This window comes from Hemicordylus capensis, chromosome 1 (assembly GCF_027244095.1).
Source record: "Hemicordylus capensis ecotype Gifberg chromosome 1, rHemCap1.1.pri, whole genome shotgun sequence".
In the NCBI taxonomy this organism is placed as follows: Eukaryota; Metazoa; Chordata; class Lepidosauria; order Squamata; family Cordylidae; genus Hemicordylus; species Hemicordylus capensis.
Window position 1 is genome coordinate 338,775,619 of NC_069657.1, and position 20,858 is coordinate 338,796,476.

The 20,858-nt window shown below is 41.9% G+C and overlaps 1 protein-coding gene across 3 annotated transcripts in view; it reads right to left on the reverse strand.

Annotated features, from left to right (window-relative positions):
- CEP85L (centrosomal protein 85 like) overlaps positions 1–20,858 on the reverse strand; it is a 163,152-nt gene that overhangs the window by 81,044 nt on the left and 61,250 nt on the right. For all 3 annotated transcript variants that reach the window (XM_053281068.1, XM_053281153.1, XM_053281247.1), the window contains exon 3: positions 7,862–8,646. In XM_053281068.1, the coding sequence (XP_053137043.1) occupies positions 7,862–8,646 (785 nt within the window). The remainder of the gene's footprint in view (positions 1–7,861; positions 8,647–20,858) is intronic.

The following is a 20,858-nucleotide window of genomic DNA, read 5'->3' on the forward strand; positions in this document are numbered from 1 at the left end:
GAAATGACCAGGCTATAATTGGAATGGTAGGTTTATTGTAGCTGTGAGAGACAGAATAACAACAAACAAACCCTCAAAAGCCCAGTGCCCAAAAGTCAGCGATGGATTTGCATTGTAGTGAGGGAAATAAGTATTTGATCCCTTCATAAAAGATGTCTTAGTACTTGGTGGCAAAACCCTTGTTGGCAATCACAGACATTTCTTGTAGTTGGCCACCAGGTTTGCACACAACCCAGGAGGGATTTTGTCCCACTCATCTTTGCAGATCCTCTCCAAGTCAGAAAGGTTTCGAGACTGATGTTTGGCAACCCGAACCTTCAGCTCCCTCCACAGATTTTCTATGGGATTAAGGTCTGGAGCCTGGCTGGGCCACTCCAGGACCTTCATGTGCTCCTTCTTGAGCCACTCCTTTGTTGCCTTGGCTGTGTGTTTTGGGTCATTGTCATGCTGGAATACCCATCCACGACCCATTCTCAATGCCCTGGCTGAGGGAAGGAGGTGCTCACCAAAGATCTGACGGTACATGGTCCCGTCCATCGTCCCTTCGATGCGGTGAAGGTATCCTGTCCCCTTAGCAGAAAAACACCCCCAAAGCATAATGTGTCCACCTCCATGTTTGACGGTGGGGATGGTGTTCTTGGGCTCATAGGCAGCATTCCTCCTCCTCCACACACGGCGAGTTGAGTTGATGCCAAAGAGCTCGATTTTGGTCTCATCTGACCACAACACTTTTGCCCAGTTCTCCTCTGGATCATTCAGATGTGCATTGGCAAACTGCAGACGGGCCTGTACATGTGCTGCCTTGAGCAGGGGGGCCTTGCGGGCACTGCAAGATTTCAGTCCTTCACGGCGTAGTGTGTTACCAATTGTTTTCTTGGTGACTATGGTTCCAGCTGCCCTGAGATCATTGACAAGTTCCCTCCGTGTAGTTCTGGGCTGCTTTGTCACCGTTCTCATGATCATTGCAACTCCACGAGGTGAGATCTGGCATGGAGCCCCAGACCGAGGGAGATTGACAGTTATTTTGTGTTTCTTCCATTTGCGAGTTATCGTGCCAACTGTAGTCACCTTCTCACCAAGCTGCTTGGCGATAGTCTTGTAGCCCAGTCCAGCCTTGTGCAAGTCCACAACCTTGTCCCTGACATCCTTCGACAGCTCTTTGGTCTTGGGCATGGTGGTGAGTTTGGAAGCTGAGTGATTGCTTGCTTCTATGGACAGGTGTCTTTTATACAGGTACTGTAACAAGCTGGGATTAGGAGCACTCCCTTACAGAGGGTGTTCCTCATCTCAGCTCGTTACCTGCATATAGCGAAAAGACACCTGGGAGCCTGAAATCTTGCTGGTTGATAGGGGATCGAATACTTATTTCCCTCACTACAATGCAAATCCATCGCTGACTTTTGGGCACTGGGCTTTTGAGGGTTTGTTTGTTGTTATTCTGTCTCTCACAGCTACAGTAAACCTACCATTCCAATTATAGCCTGGTCATTTCTGTGTCAGAGGGCAAACGGACAAAATCAGCAGGGGATCAAATACTTATTTCCCTCACTGTATACTCAACCTTAAAATAATTTTAGCTATTTTAATTCTTTTAAAAACCTCTCTTTTGTTTATATAGCAGATGCCACCTTCCTGAAAACTGTTTTTCATCCTCAGTATTGCTAGACCTATCTATCACCTTTGCTCCCAGGACCTGGTCTGAAATCTAGCCATTACTGATAAAGGTGGATACTAAATCCATCAACTATATAGTTTTAAGTCTGTCTGCTTTGCCAATCATTGATTTATACATGAACTAACATATATTTAAAAAGCAGACAGTCATTATTATTTCATATGAGTTCTGTGCAGTCTGAACTGGTATTCTCAAATGGTTGCACACTCTTTCTGCATATCAAAGTTGGTGGAAAAGCCACACACATACCCAATATATAAGGAAGATCAGAATGCACTGATACTAATGTAATTTATCAGTACAATAGCTGCATCAATTTAAAGATAAAGGTAAATGATGTAACTTATCTTAATATATGAAAGCTGAAATTTGCTGAATAATGAAAAAGGAGATATGTTTCTTGGGGTTCTTTCCCTCCCTCTTCACACCCCAAACGTATTTGCAAAAAAAAATTTAAATTTAAAAAAATTAGTATTTTCACAAGCTCAAGAGTATCCAGATGAATGCAGCATTATTATTTTTTTTTTAAAAAACCACCCTAAAATTAAAATACTAATTTATAACTAATAACTAATACTAAAGTATTTTAAAGTACTTTAGTATTAATAACTAATACTAAAGTTGAGGATTTGATTCACCTCTCACCTCCTCTATTAATCAAATCAAAATAATTTTACCAAAGTACAATAAAATATCCCATTTACCAAGGTACAATAAAATATCCTATTTTCTATAAAGTTACTAAAAGCAGAGCTTGGTTGTAACAATGGATCTCAGCATCAAGCTCAGATACACCACTAAAAGTGCTTTTTAATTAGAAATAAAGAAGTGTGGTTTAGACCTGCTACACTTTATTAAAAGAACACATTAGACTTGGGGGTTAAATAGCCCTCAGCCAAGGAAAACTTGAAAGAAACAAAAGATGAGATTGCCAAGAACACCAATTCCATGTTGAAATATGAAGGATTCTTGTTCATAGCACATGAGAACCACTATACAGTCATCCCTTGCCTATCACAGGTTTGCCAGTTGTGGATTTGAGTATCTGCGATTGGAAAATTGTCACAACCCTCGCCAACCGCGACCAGAGTATTCACAGTTTGGTGCCATTTTTCTGAATGTTGGGCGGTTTGGGGGACCAATTTCTGGGGTCACGGGATCATTCTGAGGGTCGGGGGGATTTCCCCCACTTTTTTTGGAATTTTTGGGCACTCTCCCTCTCACGATTCCCCTAACCTCCGCTTCCCATTAAAATCTATGTGCCGCCAACCGCGAGGGTTTCCAGGAACTGAACCTTTGTGGTTGGCAAGGAACTACTGTACTGAATATCCAGAATCTCTAATGACCGAGTTTATTCCTATGGGCCAAAGAGATCCTGAAGACCCTATTCATGCACTTTCCCCTTCACTCAAAACCTACAGGAGATATGCATTAAAAAATAATACAGGTTTACCAAAGAATCAACAAAGTCATTACTCTGTTATTAAATGAGTGGTTTCACTATCTCAGGATCAATTACCCTCTTCCAACACCAATATCTTGGATGTGCAATGTTTCATTTGCCCCATTCACTTGAACTGCCATTTTAATAACATTCTCACATTTTTAAGATGTGGGAATTGAAAGACCACAGAACTACTGATCCTCTTCTTGCAAGAGAACATGTAAAATATGAAGTAGCATAGATTAGGGACCAACGTTCAGTAAATTGTTTTATAAACCCCTTTAGGTTCAGCAACAAACCCAAAAGCATAGAAGGAAGAAAGAAGCCTCTATCTAGTTTAATTACTGATACCACAGCTAAATATCAGGGCCAGGAAAGCACAAAGAAAGCTTGTCTCATTAAACAGAAAAGCCATGCACCAAACTATCAATTATTCAGCATATAGTACTGTATGCTACCAATAAATGTGATAGATACTTTTTGTTGTCTCACAAACCACACTATTCAGATGGATGAGGGACCCCTTCACAATTTACACTGAAAACTTTAATATCTAGAATACTGGTAGTCTTTTCCTAAACAGGAATGTAATTGTTGGACAAGCCCTGAAAGTAATCTGAGAAAAATCTGAAAAAGCTGTTCAGTAGTGGAGAGTTGGTGTGCTCTCATGGCTAAGAGTGCAAGCCAAGAAGTCCTTGGTTCAACTGCCACCTCAGCCATAAACACTAAGTAGCTTTGGAAAGCTATTATTCTTTCAGACTTCCACCTGCAGTTATATGGATGATGAAGGTGTTAATGATCTAGCTTACAGGAGTGTTGTAAAGATTACTAAGATAATGTATGTAAAGTGGTCTGAACATTCTCATGTGCTAAATAAATAAGTACAAGCCGACCCCGAACAGAGCATCTGTGCGCTCTTTGGGGCCGGCTACCTCTCTCTCTCCACCCCCCCGTCTCCGGTGGGGCCGAGTCCCCCCGCTGCCGCCACCAGCGGGCTGAGTCCCCCTGCTGCCGCCACCAGCAGGCCGAGTGCCGCCTTAACATCCGCGGCTGGGCCAGGCGTTAATTCTCCTGGGTGCGCCAGCCAATCAGGTGCCCCCGCAGCCCAGCCAATCAGCTGGGCTGCCAGGACGCATTTTTCCCTGGCACACCCAGGAGAATAAATAAGTATTATTCTCATCACTATCATCATCCACACTGTATATACACCTTTTTGCTGCTGTTATGAGGTGACTAGCTAGCCACAACCATTAGGATGCCACACTACAGGGTTTAGGCAGCCTTATTCTTTTTTCTCCTCCTGCTGCCTTCACGCAGTATGTGAAAACCAACGTCCAGTTTCGCCTTGCACTAGGAGCCAAATGCACAATTTATGCACCTCTACTTGCTTGTCAAGTCACTATATCTTAAGGAGGACATTGTAGAACTGGAAAAGGTGCAGAAGAGGGCAACCAACATGATCAGGGGCCTAGTGCACTTTTCTTATGAGGCAAGGCTACAACTCCTGGGGCTTTTTAGTTTTGAAAAAAGATGACTGAGGGGAGACATGATAAGAGTCTATAAAATCATGTATGGTGTGTGTCACGGCTCTGCCGCCATTCTGGGGCATCTGGCAGGGTCTGGGGGCGACAGCAGCCCTGGCACCATTCACTTGGGGGCTCCAACTCCACCCCCAGGCGAGTGCCCTGACTTCCTGACTTCGCCCCATCTGGCTTCCCTGGGTGGCCGACAATGTGTTGCCCTTAAACAATGAGATCTTGCAAGGCCCAGGAATGGCCTTTTGAGATCCCATGCCGAAGTTTCACAAGACCAAGAAATCTCACGAGACCTCTGAGAAATCTCGTGGGACCTTGAAAGCTCACAATACTTCAGACAAGACTTCAGACCTACATGAACAGCCACCAGCTGATAATAAGTGGCCAGATTGGGGAGAGCTGAACCCAGTGAGTGGGAGTTCTAGGATCCAGGACCAAGGGGCAAGACAGGCCACCACGTAGGGTGTACTGTGAAGTTAACAGGTGCCCTAACAACTGTGCATGGGAGCGGACCTGATCACTGAGGATGGCAACTAACCCCGTGAAGGCCCAGTGTAAAAAGAGGTTGCAACAGTGTGGAGAATGCTGACAGAGAGAAATTTTTCTTCCTCTTGCATAACATTAAAACCAGGGGTCATCCCATGAAATTGATTGCCAAAAAATTTAGGACAGACAAAAGGAAGTACTTTTCCACAGAATGCATAATTAACCTATGGAATTCTCTGCCATAGGATGTGGTGACAGCCAACAGCCTGGTTGGCTTTAAGAAGGGTTTACACAAATTCATGGAGGGCAGATCTATCAATGGCTTTTCGTCTGAGGTCTATAGGCCACCTCCAGCCTCAGAGGAAAGATCCCTCTAAATACCAGTTGCAGGGGAGTAACAGCAGGAGAGAGGGTGTGCCCTCAGCTATTGCCTGTGGGCTTCCCAGAGGTATCTATCTGGCCACTATGTGAAACAGGATGCTGGACTAGATGGGCCTTGGGTTCCTATGTCAAGACAATATTATATTGTGCAATGTTGCCATGAGCTTGGGGTTAGTATTTGCTACTGTAGAACTCACTCATAAGAAACAGCTTATGTTTCTGTTGCGGATTGTGGGTGGTGGAAACTTCCTTTCCTGACTCAGGCCAGGTTACTGGATAAGCTCCCTGACCGGTCTAAACCAGTTCTGCTGCAGAAGACTTTAGTGCTGAGTCATCCCTTTCCTCTGCTTGAAAAGCAGACTGGCTGGCTAAAAAATCTTTAACTTTCCAAACCCAGAAAGAAAAAAAGAAAATACTCTGCTAGGGTAAATCTCGCTGCCACCAAATCTCTCCTATAAAATTGGGCTGTCCCTAACAGAAATTGGAGTGATTAAAAATCCCTATCTTCCCCCTCTTTCTTTCTGTTACTGGCAAAAATGAAGAAAGAAAGAAAAATCTCTCCCCTGTGCATTTGCCTGCACGTGGAGCTAATTGTTAATTTGGCCAAGCTCTCCTTGAGATGCGTTTTGCACCAGAGAAATCACCCTTATCATCCCCACCCCGCTGGGTTAATAACCATCCTTGGAGGCTTGTAAAAGGTAAAGAACAAAGAAAAAAACTTTTATTCAATTACTACAGACTGGTTCCATCTGTGGCGTTTAGCTTTTAAGAAACACTTAAAAATACTTAATTGGTTACAAGAATACTTCAAAAACACCCCGATGATTCTGGGTCAGCACACTTTAAAAATCTTGATCACTCAGTTACAAAGAACAGATATTTTGGAAATACAAAGCACACAAACATCAAAGAAACAGAAATTCTAACAAGTTCTTTCTAAAACATTTTCTCCTGCCCTAAACTTCCAAAGCCACTAGCCTTGGCTTCCTGTTCCCTTGAACTCACCAAGCTCCTGATGAGAATCAAGCCTCCTGCAGATCTTTCACCCTGAGAGATTATCCTGCAGCTCTGCCATGAGGCATCCACCCTCATGCTAGTCTGCACTCTGCCATGACTCCCTTTCTTGTTCCCAGAACTCCCAGGATCAGCTCTCTAGGTCCCACCCACCTGGTGCACTGATTGGTTGCCCTGGAGTTCACCAGCCTGTCAGTCAAGATGGGTTCATTTCCTGTTAACTCTTTAGAGAGAGGGGGGACTGGTCACTAGAGTTTCAAAGAGTTTCTTACCATTTCTGAGTAAGCCAGCCCGACCACACTAAAAATGGCCCTAATCCTGGAATTGCAGGTCTTGCCGAAGGAGCTGGTATTACAATACAAGTGTTGATATTTGAAGGGGCATTAAGCAGGGCTGTAATAGTAATGCATGAGAGAAGAGAAGTGGCTGGGAGAGCATTTAGGTCACCTGAAAAACACTGACGGCCAAATTTCCAAGATCAGCAATATATAATTATTTCACAGCAAAATTTGACCCTAATGAACTGCTACAGTCTCAACAAAAAATAAAAGGGGAAGAAGCCTCGTATTTGTTGCATCAGCAAAGATCAACAGTATAAAAATCACTGACTCAGATTTTCCAGACATACAATATTCCTTTCATGAGGTGCAGACACAGTGTGCATGGTGTAATGACTATTGACTAAAAAGTAATTTATTTTTGTACGACACTTCATTTTTGCTTAAACATAATGAACTGCTCATTCACTTAAAATGCATTCAAATATTTTGTTTACAGGTAACCCAAGAGGTGAAATAGAAAAAGTAATTGTATCTTCTCAAAGTTCTAATTTTTGCAAAATAGTAGGCAAAATATAACTTGAACTCTACATTTCTTCTTCAAAGCAAAAACATAAGGCAAGTGCAGATGAGAGACTAGATAATCATACCAAAGAACTGAATTATTACTTTAAATATGCTAATGAAATATAAGACTCAAAAGTCTCTAGCCTCAATCCATTAATCTGAATAGGACTAAAGTGAGCATATCTGTACAATGTACTGTGGTCAATGTATGAATCTAGCAACATCGGTAATAATTGCCTTCCCTAAGCATAACTAAGGACCTCCCATGACCAAGTTGAATAAAAAGAGGAAGTTAGAGTGAATCAGATAAAATCTACCAGAAATACCTGAAATGATGGTGATATACGAGTCCATTTCAATTAAAGCCCATACAATATAAGACTGCAGCTGCTTGGACCACTGTCTTCCTTTAACAGTACATTTTATGTTACCTCTCTTTCCATCCACTTGGTGGCAGCAAACACTGAATATCTGTTCTTACCTGCACAGGATGTTCAGTTCCCGTTCTAAGTTCTTCAAGTTGCTGTAACTGCCAAGGGGGTAAGCCGTACGCCTCCTCAGAAGACCTAGGGTCTGGAGGATTTGTCTGTAGTTGTTCTGTAAGCCACCTCTGGGTCCTCTCAGAAGGCTGAATAGGAATCCCACTCACAGCCTGTGATCCCAAGGTTATATATCCTTGTCGAAAAACCTCACAGTTTGATGTAGCAGGCTTGCTTTCAGGTAAGGCACTATAGGTCATGTCTAAGGCATGTCTCCTGTTTGATGGGTCAGGAACACCCAAGTCGTCTTTGCTGCAACTTTCAAATTTGTATTTGCACTCCAAGGTGGAATTTCTTTTTTTCCCCATTTCTTTGTCCTCAATCTTGAGTAGTTCCATGCTATTGTGCAAGCAGCTTGTTCCATTTATTCTTAATGGTGGTGACACAGTCTTATCTCTTCCCATTTTATCCATGCTGGGCCTGCACTCTGCTGAGTAAACACTCCCATCCGGATTACAAGCAATGGGCATGCTGAGTTTAGACAAAGATGACCACTTCCTTACAGGCCTTAAGTCCTTCATGTCAAGAGAACTGTCCAGCATGCCCTGATGCCTACTTCCAGCAGACCTCAAAAGACTTGTATTCCATTTTGAACTGTCAGTTTTGAGAAGTTCCCTATGTTTGGAAAGCGAAGAGCTGGCATTAGACGGCATCACATGGGCAGTGGGAATTGAGACCAGTGAACGGCTGGGCTTAAATGAAGAAGTACCACTTGAGGTGGAATGATCTGAAGAGAGAGATTTTCATTACATAAGTGCAGTGCAAACAAAAAACATGTCTATATTAATGACCACAAACATTAAAAGATAATATGCTTGCATGGCTGAGATTAATTTAAAACATCATACAGCTAGTGAATCTATGTGAAGGTAATTATCAATTAGAGTACACTTTCTTAATGTCTCATAGGCAGGGTAAACAAAAGCCACCACTGTCAGCTTCACTTGAGAAAAGCAACATACACCACAAATGTTTTCCCTCTGTCTGCATCCTGTGGTGGAAATCATACACATGCAATTATAGGCTTATGAAATAAGCTTAAAGATAAAGAGTTACCCTTACATAAATGAAACACTGAATTACTGATTCCAGCAATAATTTTAAATGCTAAACAGTATGGAACCACACACAATGTTGATGTTTTTCCAAGTTACAGATGCGTAAGTGGACACCGTGGCCAACATCCTAACAAAGCATGTGTGCTGTTGCTGGGTTCCAAAGCAAAGCAGTGCAGGCACTTGCATGCATGCAGGAGGCAACTGTCACAGACCTCCCCTTCCTACTGAAGTGCTCTGTGAACTCTGAAAATATGTCCCTGAGGGCTGTATTCCTCTCAGGAGCATAATTTTGGAGGTCATGAAACGCTTCAATAGGAAGGGGAGTTTTGCAAGAATTATCCCCCTTATGTACAAGCGCTTGTGCTACTGTGATCTGAAACACAGCAGACAGATGTGCCTCCTTTGCTGCACACATGCTTTGTTAGTCAGAATGTTGGCCTATGAGACTGCTGAGATTTTTATTTCATAGACAACCCACCCCGAACCTATGTTTTCAATTTTTTTAAAGGATATACTTAAATAACAACAACAACAACACCAACAACAACAATATATCCAGCTGGGTAAGATATACAGCTGGAGCCATCTATTCTGAAATATACTAAGGAAATTTGTAGTGGAGTATGCACATGTAAAACTATACAGAACATAGTTGGTTGAACTGACTTACTCTGAAATTTTCAACAAGAGCCTGGAAAGCAGTATCAAGAATATATTCTTATGCTTAGGGCATCCTAACATAGCACAAGGAACTTAACATATGTAAGAAGAACAGGGCACTATTTAAATGAGTTGTGATAGCCTGAATTTGTAGACATATTGCACAATTGTTCTTGGGTATTACCAGATGAAAGAAAAGAAAATTGTACACTGCCATTAATTAGGTGAACAACTGCACTCATTTTCTCCCTGTTTACCATATGTACTGGCAAACTGCAGTTTGTCAGATCACTGTAGAGTTCCATACAGATAGGTAAACTAGCTATATGAAACACATAGCAAGGGTGCGGTTATGGTCTGGATTCTCCCATTCTGGCTCCATCCCCAATCTGAATATTAGCAGCTTACAGAAAATCCCAATGTGCCAATGTTCCTAGACAGGCAAGCAAGTTAAATTTAACAAAGGTGAGGCAGGGGTTACTGGAATCTGAGTGGCAGCTCTCCTATGCCCAGCAACTGCTGTTTTGCATCAAAGCCTGCAGACAACCAAAAATAAGCAGCTAATCCTGGCATTAGAATCTTAGCCTCCACAAAGTCACGTGGCTGAACCTTCCCCCAAGCTGCTCACGTTGCTCCTACATGGGAATCTTAAAAAGAAAAAGAAAAAACCATTTACTCTAATAAATCACATTATGCCGGAGTTACATTTACAGCTTCTTTTAAAAGAACAGACCCAAGCCTTCCTAGTTCATCTTTCATGCCATCATGGTTTCTTCAGAACCTTTAATACTTATGAGAATTCAGGTAAGTCTTGCTAAAAGATATGTAATCTTGTAAAAGCACTCCACTACAGAGCACACAGGATCAGGCACAGAAATCCTCTGCAGCAGAAGAGGGCACAGGGATGGTGCTAGCACATTTATTCCAGTGTTACAGTTCATACAGGGACAAAAACTACCCCACCAGAGCTCACCACCACCACACCACATCTATCCAGGACAAGGTGAGGAGTAGATGAAGACAGGGTCCCAGAGACCAGGCTCCTCTTCAGCAGCAGGAATACATTGCTCCTTGCATCCTATTTCATTGTCATTTTTATTCACTAACATAACCATAGAGTTAAACATGCAACAAAAAATTTAACATATGTTAAATATTAAATGGGGGGGACCTCAAATTTAGTAATTCAACCCATCACCCATTGTCAGAAGAAAAGACACTGGCCAAAATCCCCACTAATGGTATGCAAGTGCTGTATGCAAAGTAACTCCTCAGGATTTAGTTATAACAGAGTCCCACTGCACAGATGGAGGGGAGATTTTCCACTTATCTCTTTCCCCCAGATGTTCTCTTCAACACACCTGGGGGAAAATGTTCTGTAAATATGTCCCGGATGATCACACAGCCCTTGGGGACATATTGAGTGGTTTTAAAGAGTGCTTCCAGGAGAAGGAGAGATCAGTGAAAATCCACCCCTTCCCTACCCTGCATGCAGTGAGTCTCTGGGTTACTAAACACTGCAGAGACCAGGGGGTAGTGGGGCTGTGACAGGTCTCAGATGTCACTTTTCTGGGACCCAGCTGCAAGCCAATCCTCTCCCTCCCTCTGCACAACAGCGATTTATACTTGCACCATTGCACAAACATTGGCATGCACCATTACGCAACCTTGGCATGCAAAGGCAAAAATTTGCAATGCGAACAGGCATTCAGTTCCATTTCCTGAAAGTGACCCTGCCTGCCTTACTGTTTGCACCACGCAGCACCCACCCACAACTGTTCCCCATTCCCACCCTAGTCAGCAGCACATGCATCACAGGTGGCTTGCTTGCCCTGCCCTGCCCCCAGTCTAAGAGCTGCCCACCACCAGCTGCGAGGGCGGTTTACACACTCCCCCTCCTCCAGGGCTCACCTCTCCCTCTCCTGCCTCCTTAGCAGCAAAGTTGAATGGAAATAACTAAAGGCTCCCTGTGCTGCTGGAGCTGATTGGCTCTCTGGCCATGTGATCCTCCCTGCTTGAAACTTGAATGGAGTTGGAGAGTGAGGAGGCCGGCAACAAAGAGCTGGGCTTGTTTTCTTCAGCAGAGTGGAAAAGAAACAGTACGGGGGGGGGGGGGAGTGAGTGAGTGAGAGAAAATTTCCTCCCTCCCCCTTCTTGTTTTTGCCTTTTGATTTACCAAGTAGTGGGGGTTGGTGAGTTGCAGAAATGCTAGTCTGTTTGGTGGTTTTAATCTGGTCTGTGGTGTTTTCTCATCTTTGGCCACTAGCCAAAGTTCCACAACACTTTGGAGTTAATATGGAACTTTGTGTGCTTGCAGGGGTTGCCTTGTTCTCGTCTTTCAGTCACATTCTATGTGCGTAGAGATTTCTCATTTTGCAAATGGAGCCCTATCCACACAGCACATCCTTAGGTTGTATCTAAACCCTGCCATCTGCTTGCACTGTTTTGCATTCAAGCATTTTGCTCTTTAGGATTCAGTAGCTGGAGGGGAAAGTGGGAAATCAGCAAAAATCACCTGCCCCACCTCTGTGTGCGAGACAGCACAAGTGGAAAGTGTTGTTTTGCTTTTCCCATTGGTCTTCCGAGTTCTTTAATTTTATTTAAAGAGCTGTTTATAAAGCTCTTTTAGGTCTGCGCTGAAGTATTTTTTACTACATTTCATGTGAAAACTAGTACTGTGTTGCATGCACAATGTTCTGAAACCATACCACAATTTAAGCCACTGGGATGAATCCTAATTGCCCTTCCAATTGTCTGTAGCAAGGCTAATTTTGGAGTAGCAGATATAACCCAATAGATAACCTCCTTAAACTCTTATGACATCTAAGATGTCCTTTTTAGAACTTGTTGTGGAGATAAAAACTAGCAATATGTATTATTGTGTAATAAGTAAGCATACTGTAGACCTGTGTCAGGAAGCGGAGCATCAGGGATAAACTTAAGCTCTCCCTTCTCCCTCTTTTCTTCTTCCTTTTTGTCCAAAGCACCCAGTTTCATAGAAGACTTCAGCCCTATTCATAAGCCCTACTCACACATTATATTAAATATACATACATTCAGTGTAAAGTGTATGCACGTACAGTTTTCACACATTATGGTCAATGCATGTGCAGTACATACTTCCTATTTGTATCATGCACTGAGGGACCTGAACTAAGTTTCACTGTTAAAGTGAAAACATATACAGTCATTCACACAGAACTATGGACATGTTTGCAGTCACCAGTACATGTGTACAACACAATGTCTGAAGAGGGCTACCCTGTGGGCTAGTTCAATGATACCTTACCGGCCCAGATGATTAGAAAGGGCCAAGAGTCTGTTTTCAAAAAGAGGCTGACCAATCACCTGTCAGGAATGCTGTAGCAGATTCTTGCACTGGGCAGTGGACTAGAAGACCTCCATGGTAGCCCTTCCAGCACTAAAATTCTGTGATTCTAAGTGGGTTTCATTGGTTTCAGTGTGGACTGTACAAGTTACTGTTGGACTGAGAGCTGCTATAGTGATTAAATGTTCAAGCTGTTAAGTCCCTCAGTTCAGCCATGGGTGGCCTTAGGGGAAATCGTATCTCTAAGCACAAACTCTGCCTTCATTTCTGTCAGCATGTTAGCTGTAAATGCTGTACATAAATGGCCAAGTATCCACTGCCATTCTGAGAAGGTAAGAAAACAGCAGGTCTCCTTTCTGAGCAGTAAGAGAGGGCTACTTGGTTAAAAGTAGGTTTAGGTGACTCCTTGTAACAGAATCTCCCCAAATCATTGCATCCATCTAAGCTGGGGGTGTGGCCACCAGGTGGGTGCGGCTATGGGGCATGGCTATGTGGGCTGTAATGGAGAGCGCCTGGACTTCAAAATTTGCAACTATACCACTGGCAGTGATGTTTTGTTTGCAGCCCACATTAGTGGGGATGTCAAACATTGTTTATATATAATATTTTATTGTTCACCAGATTAGAGCATATGAAACACTCTAATTTTGAGTAACATACTGGAGCCAAAAAACTGTACACAATTGTATTAGTGGGTCAAGATTTAAAAGATGTATTGACATTAATTTCAACTAAACAATGACACCGTCCATTTCCTATGGTGATTCTTGTAAGAGGGACAGCCATAACAATTTCACTCTAAATGTCAACTATTCTGGTAGCTCTGAATAAAAACTGCAAGAAAAATTCATCTTTCCAGTTGCTTCCTCACATATGACCCAGGGAAGAATCAGTGCTTTTTTGTATCCTGCACAACACTGAGCTCTTCCAGAGCCCCAAGTCCTAAAGACTTAACTTATTGTCAGTTCCACCAATTAAGCAGGGTGAAAGAGAGAATGTTGCTCTTCAATTAAAGTTTTAGTTGATTAATCGCACTTATTAATCAATTAAAGCTTGTAGCCTTAATGCCTGTGCTTCTAGCACAGAAAAATTGGCAGTCACACCAACAAACAAGCTGGAACATGCCATGCACTACCATCTATTCAGCCAGAATTAAATGAATGCCACATTGAAAAGAATGGTAAGTACACACTTGACTGGTTTTAACTGAACTAGTGCACACACGGTAAGAGAAGCTATTGGTTAACATTAGGACTTAATAATCGGTATGGCTTTATTCCTATTTGAAATACATCGTTGGCACCAGAGCTCTATTCTACTGCAATTGTAGAATATTCTTGTCACAAAAGACTTGGGCAAGGAATGATGCCTCTCCATTTGGGTTTCGTTATCACTGTGTTAAGTCATTAATACTGCCATGTTTCCCTCGGGGGGGACGGGGACCCACAGCTCGTTTCCTCTTCCTCTTGCTCTCAGCTGCCTTAATGACAGAGAAGGTGGGTGCATGCTGGTGCCACAGCACTGCTAAGCTTCTATGGCTGGGTATGCCAACTGTACTATTATGGAAGCATTATGCACTAGAAAACAGAGAAAGACAGTTCTCTGCAGTTACCAGATGTATTTATTTATGTAGTACATTTATATACCGCCCCATACAAAAAAGTCCCTGGGTGTTTCACAATATAAAAATGATTAAAGCATTAACTTAATTTAAACAATTTAAAATACAATAAAAACACTAAAGCTGAAGCTTTAAAACTATAAACTGAAAGCCTGACTGAACAGGTATATTTTTAAGTCCTTCTAAAAAACCTTCAGAGAAAGGGAAACTCTAATCTTGTCAGGAAGCAAGTTCCAGAGTCCTGGGGCAACTCTAGAAAAGGACTGGTTTCAAGTCGCTAACAACCGAGCCAGAGGCAACTGCAACCAGACCTCCCCAGAAGATCTTCACAGGTGGTGGGGTTGATGAAGAAGAAGAAGCTCTCTTAAATACCTCGGACCCAAGCCATTTAGGGCTTTATAGACAATAACCAGCACTTTGTATTTCGCCAGTGTAGTTCTTTTAAAATGGGTGTAATATGATCTCTTTGAGCAACCCCAGAGACCAACCTGGATGCTGCATTCTGTACTAACGGCAGTTTCCGAACTGCGCACAAAGGCAGCACAGAGCACATTACAGTAGTCAAGCCTGGTAGCAATTAGTTACCAGCATATGCACCACTGTTTTAAGGTCATTTATCTCCAGAAATGGACATAGCTGGAGAATCAGCTGAAGCTGATAAAAAGTGCTCCTAGCCACCACCTCCACTTGAGAAACCAGGGAGAGCTTTGGGTCCAGAAGTACTCCCAGACTACTTACCTGCTCTTTCCAGGGGAGTGCAACCCTGTCCAGAACAGGCAGATCTAAACCACTTCTTAGGTCTCAAGCTCCCACAATGAGTACCTCCGTCTTGCTTGGATTCATCCTCAGTTTGTTCTCCCTCATCCAGTCCATTACCACCTCCAAGCAGGCATTTAGGGAAGTTAGGCCATTTTATGATGAAGTTGACATGGAGAAATAGATTTGGGTGTCATCAGCTTACTGATAACTCCCTGCACCAAATTCCCAGATGATCTCTCCCAGCAGTTCCACATAGATGTTAAAAAGCATTGGAGACAGTATGGAGCCTTGCAGGACTCCATACCGGAGCTCTTGTTTTGAAGAACAACAGTCTCCAAGCAACACCATCTGGGACCTACTTGAGAGGCAGGAGCGGAACCACTGTAAAGCAGTGCCTCCCCTCCAACCCCTCCAGGCACCCCAGAAGGATACCATGGTCAATGATATCAAAAGCTGCCAAGAGATCCAAAAGGATCAACAGAGTCACACTCCCCCCCATCAATTCCCAATTGGAGATCATCCAACAGGCTATCCAAGGTCGTCTCAACCCCATGGCCTGCCCAAAAGCCAGTTTGAAATGGGTTCAGATACTACTCCCACAATCCCCAACCATAGTGGCCCATAGCCAGGGATTATGGGAGTTGTAGGCCAACATCTGCAGGAGGGCCGAAGTTGAGCAGCCCTGCTATAGAGTCTAATTCAGCTTGAATATGAGAGATTTTATCTGCAAAAAACCTCATTTAAAATGTCACAATGGGTAACTGATGGATCCAAATGCTCATTCTGGGGAGGAGGGACATGTACTAGTCCTCTCACAACCTTAGACAACTCTACTGGACATGAGCTTGCAGAAGCAATGTGGGCAGAAAAGAACTGTTTCTTTGTTGCACGCGTTGCCAGAGCATAGATCTTCAAATGTGCTCTGTTTTTGTAATCTGTCGAATTCGAGCTGAGTCTTTCTCCACTTGCGTTTGAGCCATCTACCTTGCTGCTTCAGCCCCTGTAGTTCTTCCATATACCAAGGGGCTAATTTAGAAGTGGGTTGGAGAGGGCGTTTACGAGCAATCATGTCTATTGCCCAGAATACTGTGCTCCACTTAACTGGACCAGGATATAAAATACAGGCACTCCCCAAATTATGAGCATCCAATTTACAAACATGCGTACATACATACAAAGCTCCATAACATTACATTAAGGAAGACCTCAACTTAGAAATGCCAACCTGCACATACAAAGTCATTGCTCTTGGATGTTCATAACTCAGAATATATTCCAAGTTATGAACATCCACTTTATAAACAAAGTTTTGGAACACAACATGCTTGTAAATTGGAGACTTCCTGTATACTGTAACACTATGGCAGGGCAGATGCAATTTACTACTAAGCAATTTGCCTTGCAGCAGGGCATACAGTATTGACATAACATAAATAAGAGCATCCCTGCTGGGTCAGACAAAGATTTCATCCAGTTAAGCATCCTGTTCCCAACAGAGACCAGCCAGATGCATCTGGCTGAGTCACTGTTGTTTTGAAGTCTCGGAGAGAAGAGCTGGTCTTGTGGTAGCAAGCATGACTTGTCCCCTTAGCTAAGCAGAGTCTGCCCTGGTTGCATATGAATGGGAGACTAGAAGTGTGAGCACTGCAAGATATTCCCCTCAGGGGATGGAGCCGCTCGGGGAAGAGCAGAAGGTTCAGAAGGTTCCACGTTCCCTCCCTGGCTTCTTCAAGATAGGGCTGAGAGAGATTCCTGCCTGCAACCTTGGAGAAGCCGCTGCCAGTCTGTGTAGACAATACTGAGCTAGATAGACCAATGGTTTGACTAAGTATATGGCAGCTTCCTATGATGATGATCCTATGAACAGCTAAAAAGCTACGCGGCAAACACAAGGAAGCAGTTTTTAAACAAAGGATTTTGGATTCTAGCACTTTACCAAAGCTGGCTTACACTGGCCTTTTTCTTTTTGTCACACACTGATCATAAAATACTGAATCTGAAACTAACACACAGCAGAACTTTGCTGGCTTACACTGGCCTTTTTCTTTTTGTCACACACTGATCAGAAAATACTGAATCTGAAACTAACACACAGCAGAACTTTTTCGGGTGTCCATATTGCAAGAGTCCAGCTGCAAATTCCCAAACTTCATTCCAAATGTGTGTGTGTTGCTTAGTTGTTGTTGTTTTTTTATCATTTCTCTCCTTCCTCCCAACACACAGTGCTTTATTGCAATCTACTTTGGGAAACTAAATCAGGGGTTGCTGAAATGTGTACTAAAAATTCTATTAAACTGTAATATGTAATGACATATTATATGCGAATTCTGGTGATAATTGTGACAGCTAGAGTGGGAATGCTGTATGTATAAAAGGTAAAGTAAAGTAAAGTAAAATGAGATCATCTGATAGACCACTCAGCAAACACAAAGAAGCAGTTTTGAAATAGCAGTTTTGAAATCCAGAATGTGACAATTTTCACATTCTTAATCACAATTTTCAACGTAAGTGAAGATGCTCTCAGTATGTATCTGTGTGAATGTGTCATTCACCACCAGCTCAAGAACTAGTTTTCTGACATCTGCACAGCCTGCTCTGCAACGACCTCCTGTCCTGCCTCCGTAGGTCACAATTTATCCATGACTGCAGGTCCTCCTGCTGGCTCATCAGCTATATGGCACTCTTCTTGGCAAGTTGCCCAAGCTAATTCAGGTTTACCCTTCATTTCCTCCCCACGAGCTTTAATTTAAATTTACTCGTTAAAAAATTAAACATACTAAGAGGTTTGGTCAACCTAAGTGGAAAGTCAAAGCTAATTACCCAGGAAAGCTTTATTTTTAACTAAATCTAATCTTACTCATTCTCCCGCATCTATACAATTTGGAGCAATAGTTCACTTTTGGATTTTTCTTGCACTGTATTTTATCTCTGCTGATATACCTGTAACTCCCAGTCTTCTGTGGAAATACTAGAGAGCAATTAACTAAGACTACAGAACTATTCACCATGTGAATTCCTGCATGATTCTCCAGTATGTTCTGAGCTTAAGCTGAATCTTTTTTTGCTCAATATAAGAAAAACACAATTCCCTTCTCAGGATGGAATTTATTACGCACAACTCCTCCAGTAATGCTGTGGTAGAGATCACCTCAACTCTTCCACTCATCTTTGCAAGTCCATTCTGCATGGATATGTAAAGGGAAGGAGAGGAAATAGGCATCCAGTGTTTTTTAAAAAGGCATGCCTACAATGCCATGACAAAAGGGGGTTGGTGTAAAACATTACTACTTTGTGATCACAGGGATTTTGGGGGTGGGGGTGGGAGACATATTAGGTAAGTCCAAGAACACCTTTTCACTAGCTTTTCATTGCTGGGAGCAAATAATATATAATTTGGCTCATTTGACCTTGTGATGGATATACTAAATAGTTTGTCCAAATGACACATTCTCAAGTGAAAGCTATCAATACCTATGCTTTTCAATACCTATGCTCTGATAAAACACTGAAATGCAGAGTGTGCATCTAAAACATAGATTATACTATAGATCTACAAATTGCTTTTCTTCAGTGCATGCACTGTGAAACATTTAATTAAAGTAGGAGATCTTACATTTCTATTGGTTTTCCCTTGTAGAAATTCAACACCCACGGGCAGAACAACAGCTGAAAACACATTTGATGAGTTAGAGGGCATGCATAGTTAAAATTCTATTTTTAACCATTAAAAATGATTTTTGAAACACATACCCTCTAAAGAGTATGACTTCTTTTCATGAATAACATCACACAAAATGATCACGTGATTTTGCACTTATTCTCTGTGGAAATGCTCATGTTCTTAGGCAGTATTGCTCACTATAGCAACTGCATCTTTCCCAATATGAAACTATACATGACGTTTAAGGCATATTCATCTGCTATAGATAAAAATAAATTGCCTATAAAGCTAGATGCTAAAATGGTATCCCTATATTATTTCTATATTCCAGTTATGGGAGGCACTTTGACCTGACATATTCATTTGATTAAAATGCTGCCAGTAAAAGGAAGTACAAGAAAATAAGCCCTGTACACTGTTCAACTGTTTATTCTTCTGCAAGTTTCTACAGTCCATTGCCCGTCTATTATGTTTATGTGCATTTCTCTTCTCCTGGGTAATGAAATCTAATGAGACTATTTTCATGCTCCTAATGACTTCTCTTCCTAGGGGTTCTCTTTATGTCACAGGAGTGGCAACATAGGGGCTTACGTTCTTATACAAACTGTTGTGAAACAAACAATAGTGACTCAATTACTCATGAGTAGTTCCACTGAAATGGGTTGTTAGCCATGACTTGCGTGTCCCAATTTCAATGGGAGTACTCATGAGTAATTTAGTCTGGCTGTCAGCCACTGTTCTGAATGACTCAAGCAACATTTAATGCTATACAAGATAAAAAGAAGACCAGGAACAACCACCCTTGCCAAGTAAATCCTTCCAGAATGCCCAGCATTTCACTAGATAGAACATCAGTCCTTCAGAACGGCCAAGAACCGAAATCGAGGCTACACTCTTACATACATTTCAGAGTAAGCCCATTGAACCAGATTTGACTTACATCCAAGTAAACAATAGGACCATGCTACATGTGGAAGATTTCATCTCAAGGTATGAATATGACCGTACACATATTTACAGACTAAACTTCAAATGCAAAGTATTAATCTGAGTAAATCTACAGTTTTAAAGATGCCACTATAGGAACACTGATTGCATAATCAATGAAACAAGAGAGTCAATGAGAGACTCAGTGGACAGAATATTACATCTGAATCTTAGAAACCAGTGTTCAAATTCCAGTTCCAAGTTATTTTACAGAAAAAGTCGTTACCAGGATAAAACCCTCATTTTTGCCATCCTGAAAAAACTTAAACAGCCCTAATTTCATTAATATGTTTTTAAATTACCTCCCATCACCACATCTTATTACACAGAAAACTGCAATAAATTACATAATTAAGTTTTTAATTTTCTTTTTTTAACCTTGTGCTGGCTGAGGTAAATGATTCAGCAACAGATTCAATGACATCAAATAAAGAGGTAAACAGTGCATACTAAGGTGCAATTTCATATTTAACTTATGAATGCTTCTCCCTTTTGTCATTTTACTATTTTTCTCCCACGTATGTCAGGGTAAGAAGTACCAATGTTCATTATTAGATTTAAGGTCATTATGTGACTTGGATGCTTGGAAACTTGCTTATTTCACTCTTCTTTCCTCTATCTTTTATGTCCATTAAATGCAAAGCCATTCTAGCAGGGAGTTGTCTATTTCATTCTTTGTATAATGCATGTAGTCCAATTTCAGTCATGCTTATTTGGAAGAAAGTTTCACTCTATGTCTATACAAGTAGGACTTTTTCCATGTAAGTGTGCAGAGAATTGAATCCTAAGTAGAATTTGAAGCACTAGATAAATAAAATAATCGTTTCTATAAAAAACAATACAGAGCTCTAAGTTCTGAAGCATT